The 17781-nt window shown below is 39.3% G+C and overlaps 1 protein-coding gene across 6 annotated transcripts; it reads right to left on the bottom strand.

The window, feature by feature from the left end:
- Positions 1-3837: 3837 nt before the first annotated feature.
- LOC127984273 (flavin-containing monooxygenase 5) lies at positions 3838-15784 on the bottom strand. 6 transcript variants are annotated; one of them, XM_052586848.1, is made up of 9 exons: positions 15672-15776; positions 14435-14615; positions 14088-14276; positions 13823-13988; positions 13533-13675; positions 13230-13429; positions 12716-13071; positions 4684-4756; positions 3838-4554 (listed from the first exon to the last, which is right to left on the bottom strand). In XM_052586848.1, the coding sequence occupies exons 2-9, from the start codon at positions 14564-14566 to the stop codon at positions 4125-4127; spliced, it is 1689 nt and encodes a 562-aa protein (XP_052442808.1). In that variant the 5' UTR covers positions 14567-14615; positions 15672-15776; the 3' UTR covers positions 3838-4124. The 6 variants fall into 6 exon arrangements, with proteins under 6 accessions (XP_052442808.1, XP_052442807.1, XP_052442809.1 ...); XM_052586847.1 differs by lacking the exon at positions 4684-4756 and adding an exon at positions 12355-12427 and having other exon boundaries at positions 15672-15775; XM_052586849.1 differs by lacking the exons at positions 12716-13071; positions 13230-13429; positions 13533-13675; ... (2 more) ...; positions 14435-14615; positions 15672-15776 and adding exons at positions 5420-5775; positions 5874-6073; positions 6392-6534; ... (2 more) ...; positions 10073-10224; positions 10773-10806.
- Between the last annotated feature and the right edge of the window lie 1997 nt (positions 15785-17781).

Here is a 17781-nt window from a genome sequence, read left to right as displayed (position 1 = left end):
AATGGAACCTTATTCTAAAGTGTTACCGAATATGGTGATATGCCAATCAGCTAATCAACTCAAAACGCCTGCAAAGGTTTCCTGAGCCTTCAAATTGGTCTCTCAGTTTGGTTAACTAGGCTAAACAATCATGGGGAAAACTGTTGATCTGACAGTTGTACTGAAGACAATCATTGACAACCTTCACAAGGAGGTAAGCCACAAACATTCATTGCCAAATAAGCTGGCTGTTCACAGAGTGCTGTATACAGAAAGTTGAGTGGAAGGAAAAAGTGTGGAAGAAAAAGATGCACAACCAACCGAGAGTACCACAGCCTTATGAAGACTGTCAAGCAAAATTGATTCAATAATTTGAGTGAACTTCACAAGGAATGGACTGAGGCTGGGGTCAAGGCATCAAAAGCCACCACACATATGTCAAGGAATTTGGCTACAGTTGCCGTATCTCTCTTGTTAAGCCACTCCTGTGCTGCAGATAATGTCAGAGGCGTCTTACCTGAGCTTAGGTGAAGAAGAACTGGACTGTTGCCCAGTGGTCCAAAGTCCTCTTTTCAGATGAGAGCAAGTTTTGTATTTCATTTGGAAATCAAGGTCCTAGAGTCTGGAGGAAGGGTGGAGAAGCTCATTGCCCAAGTTGCTTGAAGTCCAGTGTTAAGTTTCCACAATCTGTGATGATTTGGTGTGCAATGTCATCTGCTGGTTTTGGTCCATTGTGTTTTTTGAAAACCAAAGTCACTGGACCTGTTTACCAAGAAATCTTGGAGCACTTCATGCTTCCTTCTGCTGACCAGCTTTTTGAAGATGCTGATTTTATTTTCCAGCAGGATTTAGCACCTGCCCACACTGCCAAAAGCACCAAAAGTTGGTTAAATGACCAAGATGTTGATGTGCTTGACTGTCTAGCAAACTCACCAGACCTGAACCCAATAGAGAAAAAATGAGAAACGAGACCAAAAATGCAAATGAGCTGAAGGCTACTGTCAAAGAAACCTGGGCTTCCAAACCACTCCAGCAGTGTCACAAACTGAACACCTCCATGCCACGCCAAATTGAGGCAGTAATTAAAGCAAAATAAGCCCCTAGCAAGTATTGTGTACGTGTACAGTAAATTAACATACTATCCAGAAGGCCAATAATTCACTAAAATGGTTTTATTTTATTTTTTATTGGTTTTATGAAGTATTCTAATTTGTTGAGATTTGTGAATTGTTGGGTTATTGTTAAATGTGAGCCAAAATCATCACAATTAAAAGAACCAAAGATGCACTTGTATATCAAAATTATTCATCTTGATACCTGTTTACCTTCTTATATTATTTTTTCATTCAACAGTCATGGCCAAAAATATAGCCACCCTTGGTAAATATAATCAAAGAAGGCTGTGAAAATCAATCTCCTTTTGATATTTTATAAAAAAAAAAAAAAAAAGAATTCACAAAAATCTAACCTTTCATTGGATAATAATAATTTAAAATGGGGAGAAATATCATTATGAAATGTTTTTCTCTAATACACACTGGCCTTTTTGAATCCTTCATTTGCCGGTTTAACAGGTCTAAATGTGCTCCTATAATGCCTGATGAGGTAAGAGAACACCTGACAAGAGATCAGAGACCATTCCTTCATCCAGAATCACTCCATATCCTTTAGATTCCCATCTCCATGTTGGTGCTTCTCCTCTTCAGTTCACTCCTCTCATTTTCTGTAGGGTTCAGGTCAGAGGACTGGAATGGATATAACAGAAGCTTGGTTTTGTGCTCAGTGACCCATTTCTGTGTTGTTTTGAGGTTTGTGTTTGGGTTGTTGTATGGTTGGAAGATCTACATGGTCCATTATAAGATTTCTAACAGAGTCCGTCAGTAACAGATTTTTTATTTGTTGGCATTTCATAGAATCCATGATGCCATGTATCTAAACAAGATGTCCAGGCAGCAATATAAACCCACAACAATAAAAATACAGTAGTATATTTTATTGTACACATGGGGTACTTTTGATCCCATCTTGAGTGTTTGCTGTTAAAAAGCTCATTTATAGTTTTATTTGACTATAGAAGGCAGTCCCATTTTGTAGTTCCAATCATGTCTGATAACTGAATATGCTGGAGTTTGTTTTTTGAATGAGCTAGGAAAATCTTTCTTGAAACCCTCCCAAACAAGTGCAGCTGTGGCCTAATGATTAGAGAGCTGGACTATTTAACCAAAGGTTGCCAGTTCGAGTCTTGGTGCTGTCAAGAATTGTAGGTGGGAGGGAGTGAATGAACATTGCTCTCTTCCACCCTCAATACCCCTGGCTAAAGTGAACTTGAGCAAGGCACTGAACCCCCAGTTGCTCCCTGGGTGCTGGATCTATAGCTGCCCACTGCTTTGGGTGTATGTTCACTTATTGCTGTGTGTGTGCATTTGGATGGGTTAAATGCAGAGCACCAATGTATGGGTTACCATACTTGGCAAATGTCACTGCTTTCACAGACTTTTAGTTTTTTTTTTTTTTTTCTTCTGAACCCGAGACTCAGCTGTGGTCTTTTGAGAGTCTTTAGCTGCTCAAACTCTCCTCCTCACCGTGCATTAGGACGATATAGACACATGTCCTCTTCCAGGCAGTTTCGTAACATTTTCTGTTGATAGGAAATTCTTAATTATTGCCCTGATGGTGGAAATGCAAATTTCCACTGCTCTAACACTTTTATTAAAGCCGCTTCACTAATTTGTGAAGCTCAATTATCTTTTGCTGCACATCAGAAATATATTCTTTGTTTTTTCTCAGTGTGATGAATGATTAACGGAATTTGGGCTTTGTTTTCCCTCCTCTTTCTATTTCTGTGAAACAGGAAGCCATGGCTGGATAATTTCATGTTCATAATCACCCTGCACTGCTCAAAAATGTAAATATGAATGAGAATATACTTTTATTAATAATTTATAGAGGTGACAAATATTCATTTCATAATGATATTTCCCCCCATTTTAAAATCTTAAAATTTAGATTTTTGTGCTTTTTAAAAAATAAAAGATCAAAAGGATTAACAATGCAGATTAATTTTCACAGCCTCCTTTGATCATATTTACCAAAGGCGGCGATATTTTTGGCCATGACTGTATGTATAATTTTCATGAATACCCCAACCCTGCTTACACACGACGTAACAGTTACGTAATGTTGTTAGAAGGGAAGCTTTAGATTTTAAATTATTTGTCCTCAAAAAACTTAGTAGATGGTTCAGCTATTATAATATATCCCTCATAACATATATTTCAAGAAATAGTTTCCTCACCAAACCTATAACTCTCTTTCTTCTGTGGAGCACAAAGTTTAGCAGAATGATGACGCTGCTTTTTGCAATAAATCCAGGGCATTTTAAGCCTAAAAACGCATCATAAAAGTCAGCAGGGTTTGTTTAGATGGTTTGTGAGAATTTTTACTTTGTTTCTCAAGAAAAATGTAGCTAGCTAACTACTCATTTGGACATGAGCGAAGTAAAGCTCCTAATAGCGACCTTATAACTTTTATAGCCTATCCTTGGTTATCCACAAGAAATGTGCTGTCATGTGTCAATTTACAGCAGTAAATGTAAACATGCACACCTCGCTTTTTTTAGGCTTACTACACTGCAACATACAATAAAAATCATTTACAATGAGATGCACTTGCCTGTGAGCTCAGTAAACTAAACGTTGTTCCACGAAAATGTATACTGTTATTTTTATTGACTTATTTTTCTCATTGATACTACAACCGAGAGGGTCATTTCTTAATAATACGGTAACATTTTGATATTACTTAAGTTGGAACAAACTGAGTATACTCAATATTTAAAATCAGTTCTGTAGAAGTGAATAGGTTTATATTTATACCTTTTTTTATTTAATGCTCAGAAAGTTGAAAATACTGTATATGTACTAAAATTACTGTATTTTTTACATTTCTAAAATGCAGTAATAGCTGGAATAGCATGATTGAACTACACATAAAATCACTTCTATAATAAAATGTGTCTTTAAAATGTTAAGGCACATGCTGATAAATCAAAATGTAAGAATTTCATACACTACTTTTTTTAATCATTGTTACAGTTTAGCCTAGTTGACTTGTGCTTTAGATTTTATACAACTGATTCATATAGATCACTGTCTGGTCAGTGGCCATGGTATAAAAGCCCTGATCTTGTCCAGGAGTGATAAAGGGTCTGCTATAAGTGTGTGCAGACTGGCTCTGCTGTAATACAGAGCAGACACCAGCACTGCAACAGACACCGAGAATACGAGTGAAAGAGAGGAGCGCTGAGACTGCGGCTCTGGTGTGCAGCGTGTTCTCAGGGGCTCGTTGACTCGATCCCACTGAGACAGGATGGCCTGACGAGCACCGTCCCATCGTCCCGGTCCGTGAAGACGAAACTGGTATGGGGTGCAGGGCCCAAAGATGACGTTCAGAGCCAGTCTAGGGTCTGTCAGCAGCAACTTCAGGATAGAAGGCCGAACACTCACTTCTTTAGCCAACTCATCCATGTAGGGGATGTAGTCCACCTGGATGGTGTGTCTCTGGGCGGCCACATACCTGCATGAGAACACGATTAAGATCAAGACCCACTAATATACATACATACATACTCAATACATACTTGAATTGTAGAAATTGTGTAAATGCTGTGTTATATTTTCATGTGAGATGTTAAGTGTGGAGAACCTTCGAGCCATAGCTTCCTCTTTTGCTTTAATGTCCTTCATCATTGCACTCATTGGAGGCAGTTTGCATAGACCTAGTGAAGATGTCACAGCTTTGTTACATACAAAACACTGTATACTTATGAACATTAATAATGCTCATACATGTTTATGTTTCACTAAAAGATAAATGTTTTTAAGGGTAATGTCATGAACAAAATATAAAGGGTTTTATTTACATTATATACAAGGGTTTGACGTATTATGTAGATAAACTGTAACTGCAAAACTCAAAACTTCCAAACTAAGAAGACCAAAATATGCTGGAAGAACATCATAGATGTCTTAAGCTTCAGTAGCATTCGTCTAAATCTACAGATAAAAGGGTAAATGTTTTGTAATTAACATTTTGTCATATTGTAACAGTTTAATTACCATCTTTAATAAAATTATAATGTACAGGATTGCAGGTGGACATCTCATATTTTTTTTGCATACACTCATAAAATAAAAGTTTCAAAAGGTGGGTTTCACAACAGTGCCACAGAAAAACCATTTAGGGTTCCTCAAAGAACCTTTCAGTCAACAGTTCTTAAAATAACATTTTTTTCTTAGTGTGAAGAACATCTATTTCCTCTATAGAACCTTTTGCACAATAGAAAGTTTCCATGGATGTTAAATGTTCTTCATCAAACCATAAATTCCTTTGAAGAGCCTTTATTTTTTAGCATATAGGAAGTCAGCGTCATGTTTGATACCTTTAAAAACACGAGTGGCCCAGCGCGCCTGCATCTCAGAGATGGGCATAATGGCTCCCAGAGGCTGGATCAGACCAATCACGGCTAAAGTTGGCCGCTCCAGTCCTGGGGGATATATGTATTTGTACAGGGATACTTTGTTCTTTGAGACAGGAATTACATGGGATGACAGGAAGGGGAATGAGAAAGTGTAGCCTGTGGCAAACACCGCCAGATCAATGTCATCTTCAACAGTGCCATCCTCAAACACCACACTTGACCCACGAAACTCTTGAATATTTGGCCTGACTGAGACGGTACCGGAGAGGATGCGGTTTGGTAAGTCATCATTGACCGTGGGATGTTGGCTGAAAACTCTGCCAGATAAAAAAAAAAACACACACAAAACAGCACTATACAACACGATATAATACTGAAGAGAATATGCTTCATTTAACTCCAGTGTTCACAGTACCTGTGCGCAGGCTGCAGCCCATAGAGCTTGTGGTCAAATCGTTTATTGAGTTGTTTCTCTCCTAGTTTGTTAAGAAATCCAAGTGGCAGACATCCAAGAAACAACATTCGCCCTCTGTTATTAAACATCATATCGAAAGGAACACCTTTTTCTCCTACACGATTAAATATCCAAGCTCCCTTTCGGGTGCTCAGATAAACCTGAAATATAACAAACAATTCAAATGCTTTTTTCTGGTACTTTTGTGTACCAGAAAAAAGTTTTTCACAGTGAAAAGAAATTGTAACAAAATGGAAAATCATGAAGGTAAGACAAGAAAGAGAGAGTCATCATTTATTTAAAGTAAAAAAAAAAAAAAAAAAAAAAATTATATATATATATATATATATATATATATATATATATATATATATATATATAAACAATGTAATTGGTGTAATGTAATATTGATAAAATATGTCATGTGGAATAGTAATTCATACACTATAATTATTTATTCAGTTTTTGTTGCATATCACCTGTTTGGCCATTCTGCTCAGCTCCACAGCAATATCTCCTCCAGAGTTCCCAATACCAATCACAACTACCCTCTTCCCTCGCCATTCTTCAGGGTTTTTGTAGTCACGACTGTGGAAGAATTTTCCCCTAAATGTATCTATTCCTAAATAGATGATTTTAAACAGGTAGTCACTATAACATGGAAACACACATATATGACTATTGCATCCATGAAACTCCTGCTTCTACTGATTCTGCAGCCAGTGAGCTTATTTTTTTCCCCAACATTTAGCCTAAATAGTTTGGTTCAGTGTTTACTGGAAGATGGCCCTGCAACTACTAGAGTACCTTTGAAACCCTCCACCACCCCCAGCTCCACATGTCTATATCTGATGATTTTATGATGCCCATTTAGCCTGTTTAGCTCCATGTTTGTACTGGAAGCAGCAACTACATACTTGCTCTGGAGCACCAGCAGCATTAACAGCAGCGTCAGAAAGTGTAGCATATCCGATCAACTCAGACCAAATACTGTAATATTGTCATATCCATTAACACGTAAAACTATTTCATTAACATGGTGAGACTGTCACTGCCTATCATCAAGTGTATTGATGATGTAACAGTCATAAAGACCATCACTGTCTGGGACAATCAGAAGCCGTGGATGATATGGGAGGTCTACAGACTCCTGAAGACGTGGAACACTGCCTCCAGAGCTGGAGATGAGGTGGGCCTGAGGACAGCTAGGGCCAACCTATCCTGCGGCATCAGAGAGGCTAAGAGACAGTACACCAGGAGGACGGCCCATTGATTCAACGACAGCAGAGACACTCAGAGCCTGCGGCAGGGGATACAGACCATTACGGACTACAAGCCCCCACCGTGGACTGTGACAGCACCATCTCCCTGCTGAATGCCTTCTTCGCTTACCATATCAAATCTCACCCCTCCCTGGATCCCTTCCAGTTTGCATATCTGTCCAACTGCTTGACTGATGACGCCATCGCCAGTGCTATCCACTCAGCACTCACACATCTAGAGATAAAAGACTCATACGTCAGAATGCTTTTCATACACTTCAAAAGACTTCAAAACATTCATCCCTCAACAGCTCATTCACAAACTGATTTAGCTGTGGCTCAACACTATGCTGTGTAACTAGCTGTTGGACTTTCTGACTGGAAGACGTCAGGCAGTACGGGTCGACAGTAACACATCCAGCACCAACACACTGAACACTGGGGCCACCCAAGGATGTGTGCTGAGCTCCCTCCTCTTCAGTCTCCTGACACATGACTGCATATTGTCACACAACTGGGTCTCATTAGCAACAGAGATGAGACAAAGTACAGGAGTGAGGTGAGTCGCCTGGCCAGGTGGTGCAGTGAAAATATTTCTCTGAATGTGGAGAAGATGAAGGAGATTGTTGTTGACTTCAGGAGAGTGCACACTCAACATGTTCCTCTTACCATCAATGATGCGACTGTGGAGAGAGTGAGCAGCACCAAGTTCCTGGGTGTGCACATCACAGAGGACCTCTCCTGGACTGACATCACTGGAGCACTGGCCAAGAAAGAACAGCAGCGTCTCTACTTCCTCCGCAAACTGAGAAGAGCCAGATTCCCAGCCCCCATCATGTGCACCTTCTACAGAGGCACCATCGAGAGCATTCTGACGGGCTGCATCACTTTGTAGTATGGTGCCTGCAATGTGTCCTGCCGGAAGACCCTTCAATGCAGATCTTTGGTGTCTCTCTCCCCTCATTCAGGACATTTATGGAACCCGTCTCAACCCCAAGGTGATCCCACCTGCCCATCACACAGCTTCTTCAGTCTGCTGCCATTAGGGAGGAGACTGCTGAGTCTCCAGGCAAAGACCAGCAGACTGAAGTACAGCTTCATTCATCAGGCAGTCAGGAAGCTGAACTCCCTCCAGACCGTGCCCCCCCTGCCCTCTTTTGCCCCAGTAACCACTGAACTCTGAACCCCTGCCCCTCTTTTTGCCCCCCCCACCACATCCCACATCCCCCATCCCCAGGTCCTTCCACTCCCCAGCTCCAACTAACAAACTGTGACCTGCACCAGACACTTTGTGCAGCATTGGTCTGCTCACTACCTTATTCAGTAAGTTTAAATAAAGAACTGCTCTCTGAGCTTTTTGTCACTTTAATCAGACAGCTCTTTTGCACTACAATCTTTTTATCTACACTGTTTGTTTACTTCATTGGTTTGCACTAAATCTGCCATGTGCTGCTTTATTTCACTTTATTCTTATTTTGTAATTTTTTGACATGCCCTTATTTTTATAGTTGTATTTTATATTTAATCTGTATCTGTGTTTTTACTCTACTGTTAGTTATCTGTATCTGTATGCATCCAGGTTCTGAGAGTAACACAATTTAAATTCTCTGTATGTATGTGCTGTACATGTGGAAGAATTGACAATAAAGCAGAATTGACTTGACTTGATCTCAAGAGTTGTCATGATTGAAATCCAGTTATATGTAATGTAGCATTTAATGTATATCTTTTTATAATAACTTTAGTGTCTCATTGCATATGCATATTGAACATGAAACAACATATAAACAACATATAAACAAAGTTCAGGAGGTGCATGTTTAGACAGTCAACCAATTACCACCAGATAGAAACATTCAAATAAATTACACAGTATGAGGTATATGTACAGCTGACTCCCTCCAACATATCAGCTTTTCTCTCTCAATTATAACTATCCCAGATAAGGATGAGGAGGAGTATTCTGGGATTGGGCTAAATCTCAAGCTAAGATCCCTCCCCTCAGATAGCATGCCAAATATGCATACCCTTCGCTTTATCTGATTATATGTAAGTGAGAACTCATGAACTGATGTTGAAGCATTATTTGCAAGCCCTGTAAACTTACTAATCATAAATAATATTTCTATTTAATGTTAAAATTACTTAACGTTAAAAGGATTTTTCACTTACAGCACAGTTGTGATAAAGCCTAATGACTCTTGTACACCAAAAGTTTACTATGAGTGTTTGGCCTTTATTGACATAATGCTTTTGCACTTTGCTTGGTCATCACAAGAACTGCACCTGGAAAGTCCTGTAGAGGGAGATGAGGGTGACAGTGGTGTCCAGTGCAAACCATCACAGCATCAAACACCTGCTTCTCTCTATGACCATCTTTGGACTCCGTTTCTACATCCCAGTGTCCAGAGTGAGGAAAGTCTGGCCTTGGTGTAACATGAAGAACTTTTGTCTGGGAAACACAAAACATGAACTTGTGGATCTTTGAAAACAGTATAGTACATTAAAACTTAAGAGTTTTAATGTGTCTTCAAAACCTTTCAGTTCTGACCTGGAAGCGGATGTGCCGTTTGAGCTGGAAGTGGTCAGCGTACATGCGGAAGTAGTCCATGATGAGGGAGTTGTGCATGTAGTTTGGGAAGTGGGCAGGGATGGGGAAGTCACTGAAACACATCATCTCCTTTGAAGTGTTGATAATCAAAGAGTGGTAAATGCTAGCACGATCTGGATCTGGGTTTTCCTAAGATGGAAAGACATGAAGAAAATTGCATCTGTTTCTAGGAGCATGTTGTTTATTACTTCTCTGCAACTATCTGTGCCTCAGGGATCAGTGCTTGGCCCCTTTTTTTTCTTCACATCCACAACTTCAGTGGACCCAATCATATAGAGATTTCTCACCTTAAACCTCCATAGTCCTCCAATGTCATCACTAGTCTCAAAACACACTGGCTCCAGACCTTCATCCAGGCAGCATTTGATACAGGCAAGCCCAGAAGTTCCTCCTCCAATCACAGCAACACGTTTAGCCATGATGATCCAAAATAGTCAGACTTTAGGCAGATGCAGGAAGTAGAAATAAATTATAATATTTATACTTTGTGTATTCATTACACAGTAGATAGTATAGGCCTCCAATTCTTGCATGCATATGGCCCTGTTGCTTCATCACTAGTGTATCCTATGTCAAAATGTAAAGTGTAATCGACCTGCTAAACACTGACAGTAGCTTCCAAATGTAACATACAGCTTCCTCTTCAACTATTTGCATGAAATAACAGATAATTGTTTAACAAAAAACTTTGGGTAGCACTTTATTCTACAGTCCTGTTCCTCATGTACATACTATGTACTTATTATAGTTATTACAATAACTATGTAATAACTAGGTACTTACCCTGAACCTACCCCTAAACCTAACCCTACCCCATGTAGTTACCAGAACTTTCTTAGATAAATACACTGTAAGTACACTATAAGTACTTGTTAGTACACGTACTGTAAAATAAAGTGCAACCAAACTTTGTAATTAAATATTAACTGGACATTAACTACTTAGTGTTATTAGTGTCAATAAAATGTTTGTGGCATTGTATCTTACCAAGTGCGAAGCAGCGAGTGAATAAATTTAATTTGTTCAGCTCAGAGTAATGGGAAAATTTCACCACACCCCCTTTAGGGTTGTATAAGAGGCAGGGATTCAATTATTTGTAACCCTATCTGGTCAATGTTCAACTAGATAACGCTGGCATAGTTTTAGATATTAAGGTCTAGTTTCATCACCACACAGTCCTGTTATTCATATGAAACAACACATTGCCACAGAAACACAGAAGTGTTAGCCAGAATGCATGGCATAAATGTATACGTTTTTGTTTATTAGTTTTGATTTCATATTACAGAGCTCCTCTACATGATGAAAATTTATATTTCTATGTTTTACTTGTAAAAGTTTTTGAGGGAAGACAATTGCATTGAAATATTTTTCCCTAATATCTCATACTTTTTCTATCACATTGCCCCCTTGTAGTTTCTTTATTCTAGTTAATATTAAAATGTGTTAACAGTTCATATTGCTCTGCATACTGGACCTCACACAGTGCACTTTTATACAGGCAGCAATAACATCTCAACAGTGTACTGATAAGAGCAGTAAACACACAATAAACATAACATTAAAATAAGATAACTTTTTTGAAACACAACAAAAGACTATTAAAACTTTAAATTTGGCATAAGTGCACTATTTAAAACAAGTTGCCTTTCATTTCATTGATATTTATCTATGAGTACATATATATTTAGAGAAAATTAACTTGCTAAAAAGACTCGCTAACAACTGCTTAAGTTGAAAGTGGTGCATGATTCTAGTTTTAACACAACGAGCATCAGTTTGTTGCTAGTGAATTAAAACCACACAATTATATTATAATGATTACATACACATTACAGGCGAATATAATCAGCTATTTCACAATCAAATTAAATGCTCATTATACACAAACTGTTATAAATGATAAGGCACTTGCTGATAAATATCAAGCATATGCATTGCCAATTTAGACATTTTCATGATGTTGACAATGGTTTACCACAACGGAAAGACATTTCTTCAGATGTCTTTTGACTCCTTTAGCATGATCACTGTCTGGTCAGTGGCCATGGTATAAAAGCCCTGATCTTGTCCAGGAGTGATGAAGGGTCTGCTATAAGTGTGTGCAGACTGGCTCTGCTGTAATACAGAGCAGAGAGCAGCACTGCAACAGACACCGAGAATATCAGTGAAAGAGAGGAGCGCTGAGACTGCGGCTCTGGTGTGCAGCGTGTTCTCAGGGGCTTGTTGACTCGATCCCACTGAGACAGGATGGCCTGACGAGCACCGTCCCATCGTCCCGGTCCGTGAAGACGAAACTGGTATGGGGTGCAGGGCCCAAAGATGACGTTCAGAGCCAGTCTAGGGTCTGTCAGCAGCAACTTCAGGATAGAAGGACGGACACTCACTTCTTTAGCCAACTCATCCATGTAGGGGATGTAGTCCACCTGGATGGTGTGTCTCTGGGCGGCCACATACCTGCATGAGAACACGATTAAGATCAAGATCCACTGAAAATATGTACTTTAAACCGTAGAAATTGTGTAAGTGCTGTCTTTTATAGCCTCTTTTTAAATCAAGTGTGGAGAACCTTCGAGCCATTGCTTCCTCTTTTGCTTTAATGTCCTTAATCATTCCAGTCATTGAAGGCAGTTTGCACAGACCTAAGTGAGATTATCACAGCTTAAGCACAAAAGCACTATACTTAATGCTCTGCAATATTCATATAGGTCATGTACAAGTACTACAGTATGCTGTCACTCTATAACTTTCAGAACTCAAAACCAGTCCAAACTGATGATGATGAAAAACCAAATGATTGTCTGAAATTCTTTGTTTAATTCTACAATTGTAAAACCCTAACGATAAACTGGGTTACAGCATTCTGGTGAAAACATACTTTAGAAACACCCTGTATTTTTCTGTGTAGAAGGTAAGTGCATGTTTGATACCTTTAAAAACACGAGTGGCCCAGCGCGCCTGCATCTCAGAGATGGGCATAATGGCTCCCAGAGGCTGGATCAGACCAATCACGGCTAAAGTTGGCCGCTCCAGTCCTGGGGGATATATGTATTTGTACAGGGATACTTTGTTCTTGGAGACAGGAATTACATGGGATGACAGGAAGGGGAATGAGAAAGTGTAGCCTGTGGCAAACACCACCAGATCAATGTCATCTTCAACAGTGCCATCCTCAAACACCACACTTGACCCACGAAACTCTTGTATGTTCGGCTTGACTGAGACAGTACCGGAGAGGATGCGGTTTGGCAAGTCATCATTGACCATGGGATGTTGGCTGAAAATTCTGCAGAAAAACAATATACATCATATAATGTAATTGATTGCAGCAAAAAAGCTTTCATGGATTCTGTCTTGTATAAAGATGACCTCCTCATGCTTAAGTACCAACACTAAGAATGGCCAACATCAACAAAGTCTTATTTCTTCTAGTGTTCACAGTACCTGTGCGCAGGCTGCAGCCCATAGAGCTTGTGGTTGAACCGTTTATTGAGTTGTTTCTCTCCAAAATTGTTGATAAATCCAACAGGCAACATCTGAATAAGCCAATTACTCATTCTGTTATTAAACAACATATCTGATGGAACACCTTCGTCTCCTACACGATTTAGTATCCAAGATCCCCTTCGTGTGCTCAGATAAACCTGGAATTAAAGTAAAAGAAACGATGTGGAAAACAGAGGCTTCAATAGGAGTACAATTATTAATACACTGTAATTTTTTTATTCAGTTTTTGTTGCATATCACCTGTTTGGCCATTCTGCTCAGCTCCACAGCAATATCTCCTCCAGAGTTCCCAATACCAATCACAACAACCCTCTTCCCTCGCCATTCTTCAGGGTTTTTGTAGTCACGACTGTGGAAGAATTTTCCCTTAAACGTGTTTATTCCTAAAGAAAGGATTTGAATGAGGCTTCAAACTGGTTTGAATGACTCTTGTACACCAAAGCTTACTATGATTGTTTGGTCTTTATTGACATAGTGTTTTTGCACTTTGCACATACACTCTGTTTGCTAAGTCATCATATGTACTGCACCTGGAAAGTCCTGCAGAGGGAGATGAGGGTGACAGTGGTGTCCAGTGCAAACCATCACAGCATCAAACACCTGCTTCTCCCTTTGACCATCTTTAGACTCGGTCTCTACATCCCACTGTCCAGAGTGAGAGAAGTCTGGCCTTGGTGTAACATGAAGAACTTTTGTCTGGGAAACACAAAACATGAACTTGTGGATCTTTGAAAACAGTATAGTACATTAAAACTTCAGAGTTTTAATGTGTCTTCAAAACCTTTCAGTTCTGACCTGGAAGCGGATGTGCCGTTTGAGCTGGAAGTGGTCAGCGTACATGCGGAAGTAGTCCATGATGAGGGAGTTGTGCATGTAGTTTGGGAAGTGGGCAGGGATCGGGAAGTCACTGAAACACATCATCTCCTTTGAAGTGTTGATAATCAAAGAGTGGTAAATGCTAGCACGATCTGGATCTGGGTTTTCCTAAGATGGAAAGACATGAAGAAAATTGGATCTGTTTCTAGGAGCATGTTGTTTATTACTTCTCTGCAACTATCTGTGCCTCAGGGATCAGTGCTTGGCCCCTTTTTTTTCTTCACATCCACAACTTCAGTGGACCCAATCATATAGAGATTTCTCACCTTAAACCTCCATAGTCCTCCAATGTCATCACTAGTCTCAAAACACACTGGCTCCAGACCTTCATCCAGGCAGCATTTGATACAGGCCAGCCCAGAAGTTCCTCCTCCAATCACAGCAACACGTTTAGCCATGATGATCCACAATATTCAGACTTAAGACAGCCAGAGATAATAGAAAAATCTGAATTAAAGGAACAGTTTATCAAAAAATGGTCACCAATTATGAACAGCCAGAAGTTCCAAACCCATGATTTTCATTTTATTATGGAACTTTTTCATATTTTCAGAAGCATGAAATTATCCAGCAGTGTCATGTCCATCATATTTCAAATTATCCATGTTTTGATAGCTTTCTGTGGCGGAAATGAGATTTTATTACACACAACAACATTTTTGCATAATTTAACAAACTGAAATTGATGCTGAGAAAATATTCTGTTCACACATGACATTTTCCTTTTATATCTCAAGCTTAATGTTCTGTGTACTTTATACATTAACAAGTATTAGGCTATGTAGTAATATGCCAGCTTGATCTTCTTAACTGGTTGGACTGCATCTACACTCCCATCCATGTGTTATCCTTTCAAAATGAAAAAGCCATGCATATTACATAACCTGTTGTGTATATCATCTTAAGTAAATTCACATTTATTTGATGCTGCCTTGGTAAAAGACGTAATAAAGCGCCTCCAAGAAAATGACAAAGACCACCAGAAAGACGGCCATAAATCGGGGAGAGACACGTGTATTCCAGCGGATTAATTCATGCTATGTTGTTCATTAAATCAAGTAACCACAAGACAATTTTGGTGTTTTTCGAGCTGCGAGAGCAGAATAACAATTGCAAAGCCAAGAAAAGAAGAAAAGAAAGAAAGGAAGAACACGCAATAAGTTGACAAATAAGTTCTTGTAATGCAACCTTGTCACAATAAAATAGCAAGCGTTACAATATTTCACATATATACTTGTAGCTACAATGATTTAAATTTTGACGTTACAAAACCAAACCAAACCAAACCAAACCAAACCAATCCATTTCAAATACTGTTTGGTCATCGCTAGTGCATGCATATGTAATTGTGAAACCGACTTGCTAAAACGCCAACAAGAATATAAGGAAATATAAAGATCTCGATTCGGACGGGCAAACAGCTTTGCCGTCTTTAAGTGATGTTACGTAAACACATACGAGTTATGTTAAATGTTAATAAAGGTTTGTGGTGTGCCATCTTACCTAGTGGGAAGTTGTGATAGCAGATAGTGTAAGTTCAGATGTTTTTTCACTACACTACACCACACCCCTGTGTAGACGTAGATGTAAATGAAGGGGGCGGATATGGAGTCAATATAATGCCGTATATATACGTAAAAAAAAAAAAAAAAGTTTTGCAAAAGAAAATAAAGTTTTGCAAACAAAAAATGAAGTATTGAGTGAAACATTTTTGATTTTTGCAAACAAAAATAAAGAATTGCAAAAGAAAATAAAGAATTGCAAAACGTGAATGAAACAGCGCGAAAGCACTGATTTTGCAATACTTATTTTCCTTAGTCATATCTATTAATTTATTTGCAACACTGCTTTTATTTTGCGTGCCAGTCTAGTTTGAGCTTGCAATGCCGTTTTCCCTTTGCGCTTCATTTTTCTGCATGTCTCTCTTTGTGGCACTGTTTTGACGTGGGGGTGGAGCCAAGGGATGGGGGCATGTACAACATGCCTCCCTTTAAGTGACGTCATTGGCAGAGCCGGATAAATGGACTACACAAGGCAGGCTGCATTTTTTGGGCCCCCCTCCATCGATGTTATTTATGAATTGAAATCTGAAACTTACCAAAGTTACTAATAAAAGTTAATTCACATTTTCCATAGCCTAGTCTTTGGTTACAAATTGGTTGTGTTATATATTAAACAGTCTATCAGACTATTTTTTGATATTCATCATTATTATATTATTATCATTATTATTATATTATTATATATTATATATATTATATTATTATTATTATATATTATTATATACGCCATTACAAGGCTCTATTAAATGCTATTAAATTATAGGGAAGTCGTGGCCGCAGGAAAATTGTAGGTGGGGGGAGTGCATGTACAGTGCTCTCTCCACCCTCAATACCACGACTTAGGTGCCCTTGAGCAAGGCACTGAACCCCCAACTGCTCCCCAGGCGCCGCAGCATAAATGGCTGCCCACTGCTCCGGGTGTGTGTTCACAGTGTGTATGTGTGTTCACTGCTCTGTGTGTGTGCACTTCGGATGGGTTAAATGCAGAGCACAAATTCTCAGTATGGGTCACCATACTTGGCTGAATGTCACGTCACTTTCAAATTCACTCATCCATTGGGAGTGTCATTGTTAAGGCAGTAGTACCAGTAAATAAACAGTAGGTGTCAGTAAACTATGTAAACAGAGCAAATAAGATTAACTTTATCTTAATAGATAAAGATGATATTATTTGCTCTGTTTACATTTAATCAACACATTCAATTAAGATTTTCTGCAAAATGCAATAGCTTACAACAGTGGTTTTCAACCTGTGGGTCGCGGTGGTATTGACAAACATGAATAAATGGCTGTCAACATGTTTCCTCCTGACCATTTGCTCTGCTGACTGTCTACCGCTGCCGAGCTCTGCCTGGATTTGGTTTTCCCGTTTTACTGAGCAGTGCAGCCCAAGTTATTTTCTGTTCGTTGCCAGTTCATTCTAGGGCTGAGCGATTAATATAAATAGTCATAAAATCAGAACCAATCAGAATGCAACAAAACAGAACAGACTGGGCATATGCCTAACTCCAGGTTCACACATTGTCTGTGATGCGCCTTTTTTCCGAGCCCATGTTAACGGATCAGAGCGTTCACACTAGAAAGGCTAGAAATAAAAACGTGCAAAAATAATTAATATCTAGCACATGAGCGTAGATAGAGTTGTGAGTGCACAGGACGCAGTTTGAGTGACTGGAGACATGTTTTAAGTGCGCAAACTCTCTCCGGGCGATAGCAGAGTGTATCTGAGCAAGCACGTCTGGTTTTGTGACAGAGAAAAAGGAAATCTGCGTGCGAACAGAGAGATTCGCACTCGTGCATTATTTTGATGTGCTTTCGCGTTACAATAACGCACTCTCACTGCTGCTTCTGAACTGCTTAAACAGTATACGCACTGCAGACGGAGTAGACCTATGTGTGAATCTGTATAACAAATCTATTTTAACACCTGAGGCACCGCTACAATTAATGAGCTCTATGAACAATGCATTGCATTGCATCTTCCACCGCGTTTTCGGGCCGTGTCTCCCGGCCTGGCTCGGCCTCTGGCTCTGAGTGCTGACTCGAGCAGG

This window comes from Carassius gibelio, chromosome B20 (genome assembly GCF_023724105.1).
Source record: "Carassius gibelio isolate Cgi1373 ecotype wild population from Czech Republic chromosome B20, carGib1.2-hapl.c, whole genome shotgun sequence".
NCBI lineage: Eukaryota > Metazoa > Chordata > Actinopteri > Cypriniformes > Cyprinidae > Carassius > Carassius gibelio.
The sequence above is the reverse complement of the archived record's forward strand: the minus strand, read 5'-3'. Positions and strand labels throughout refer to the sequence as shown.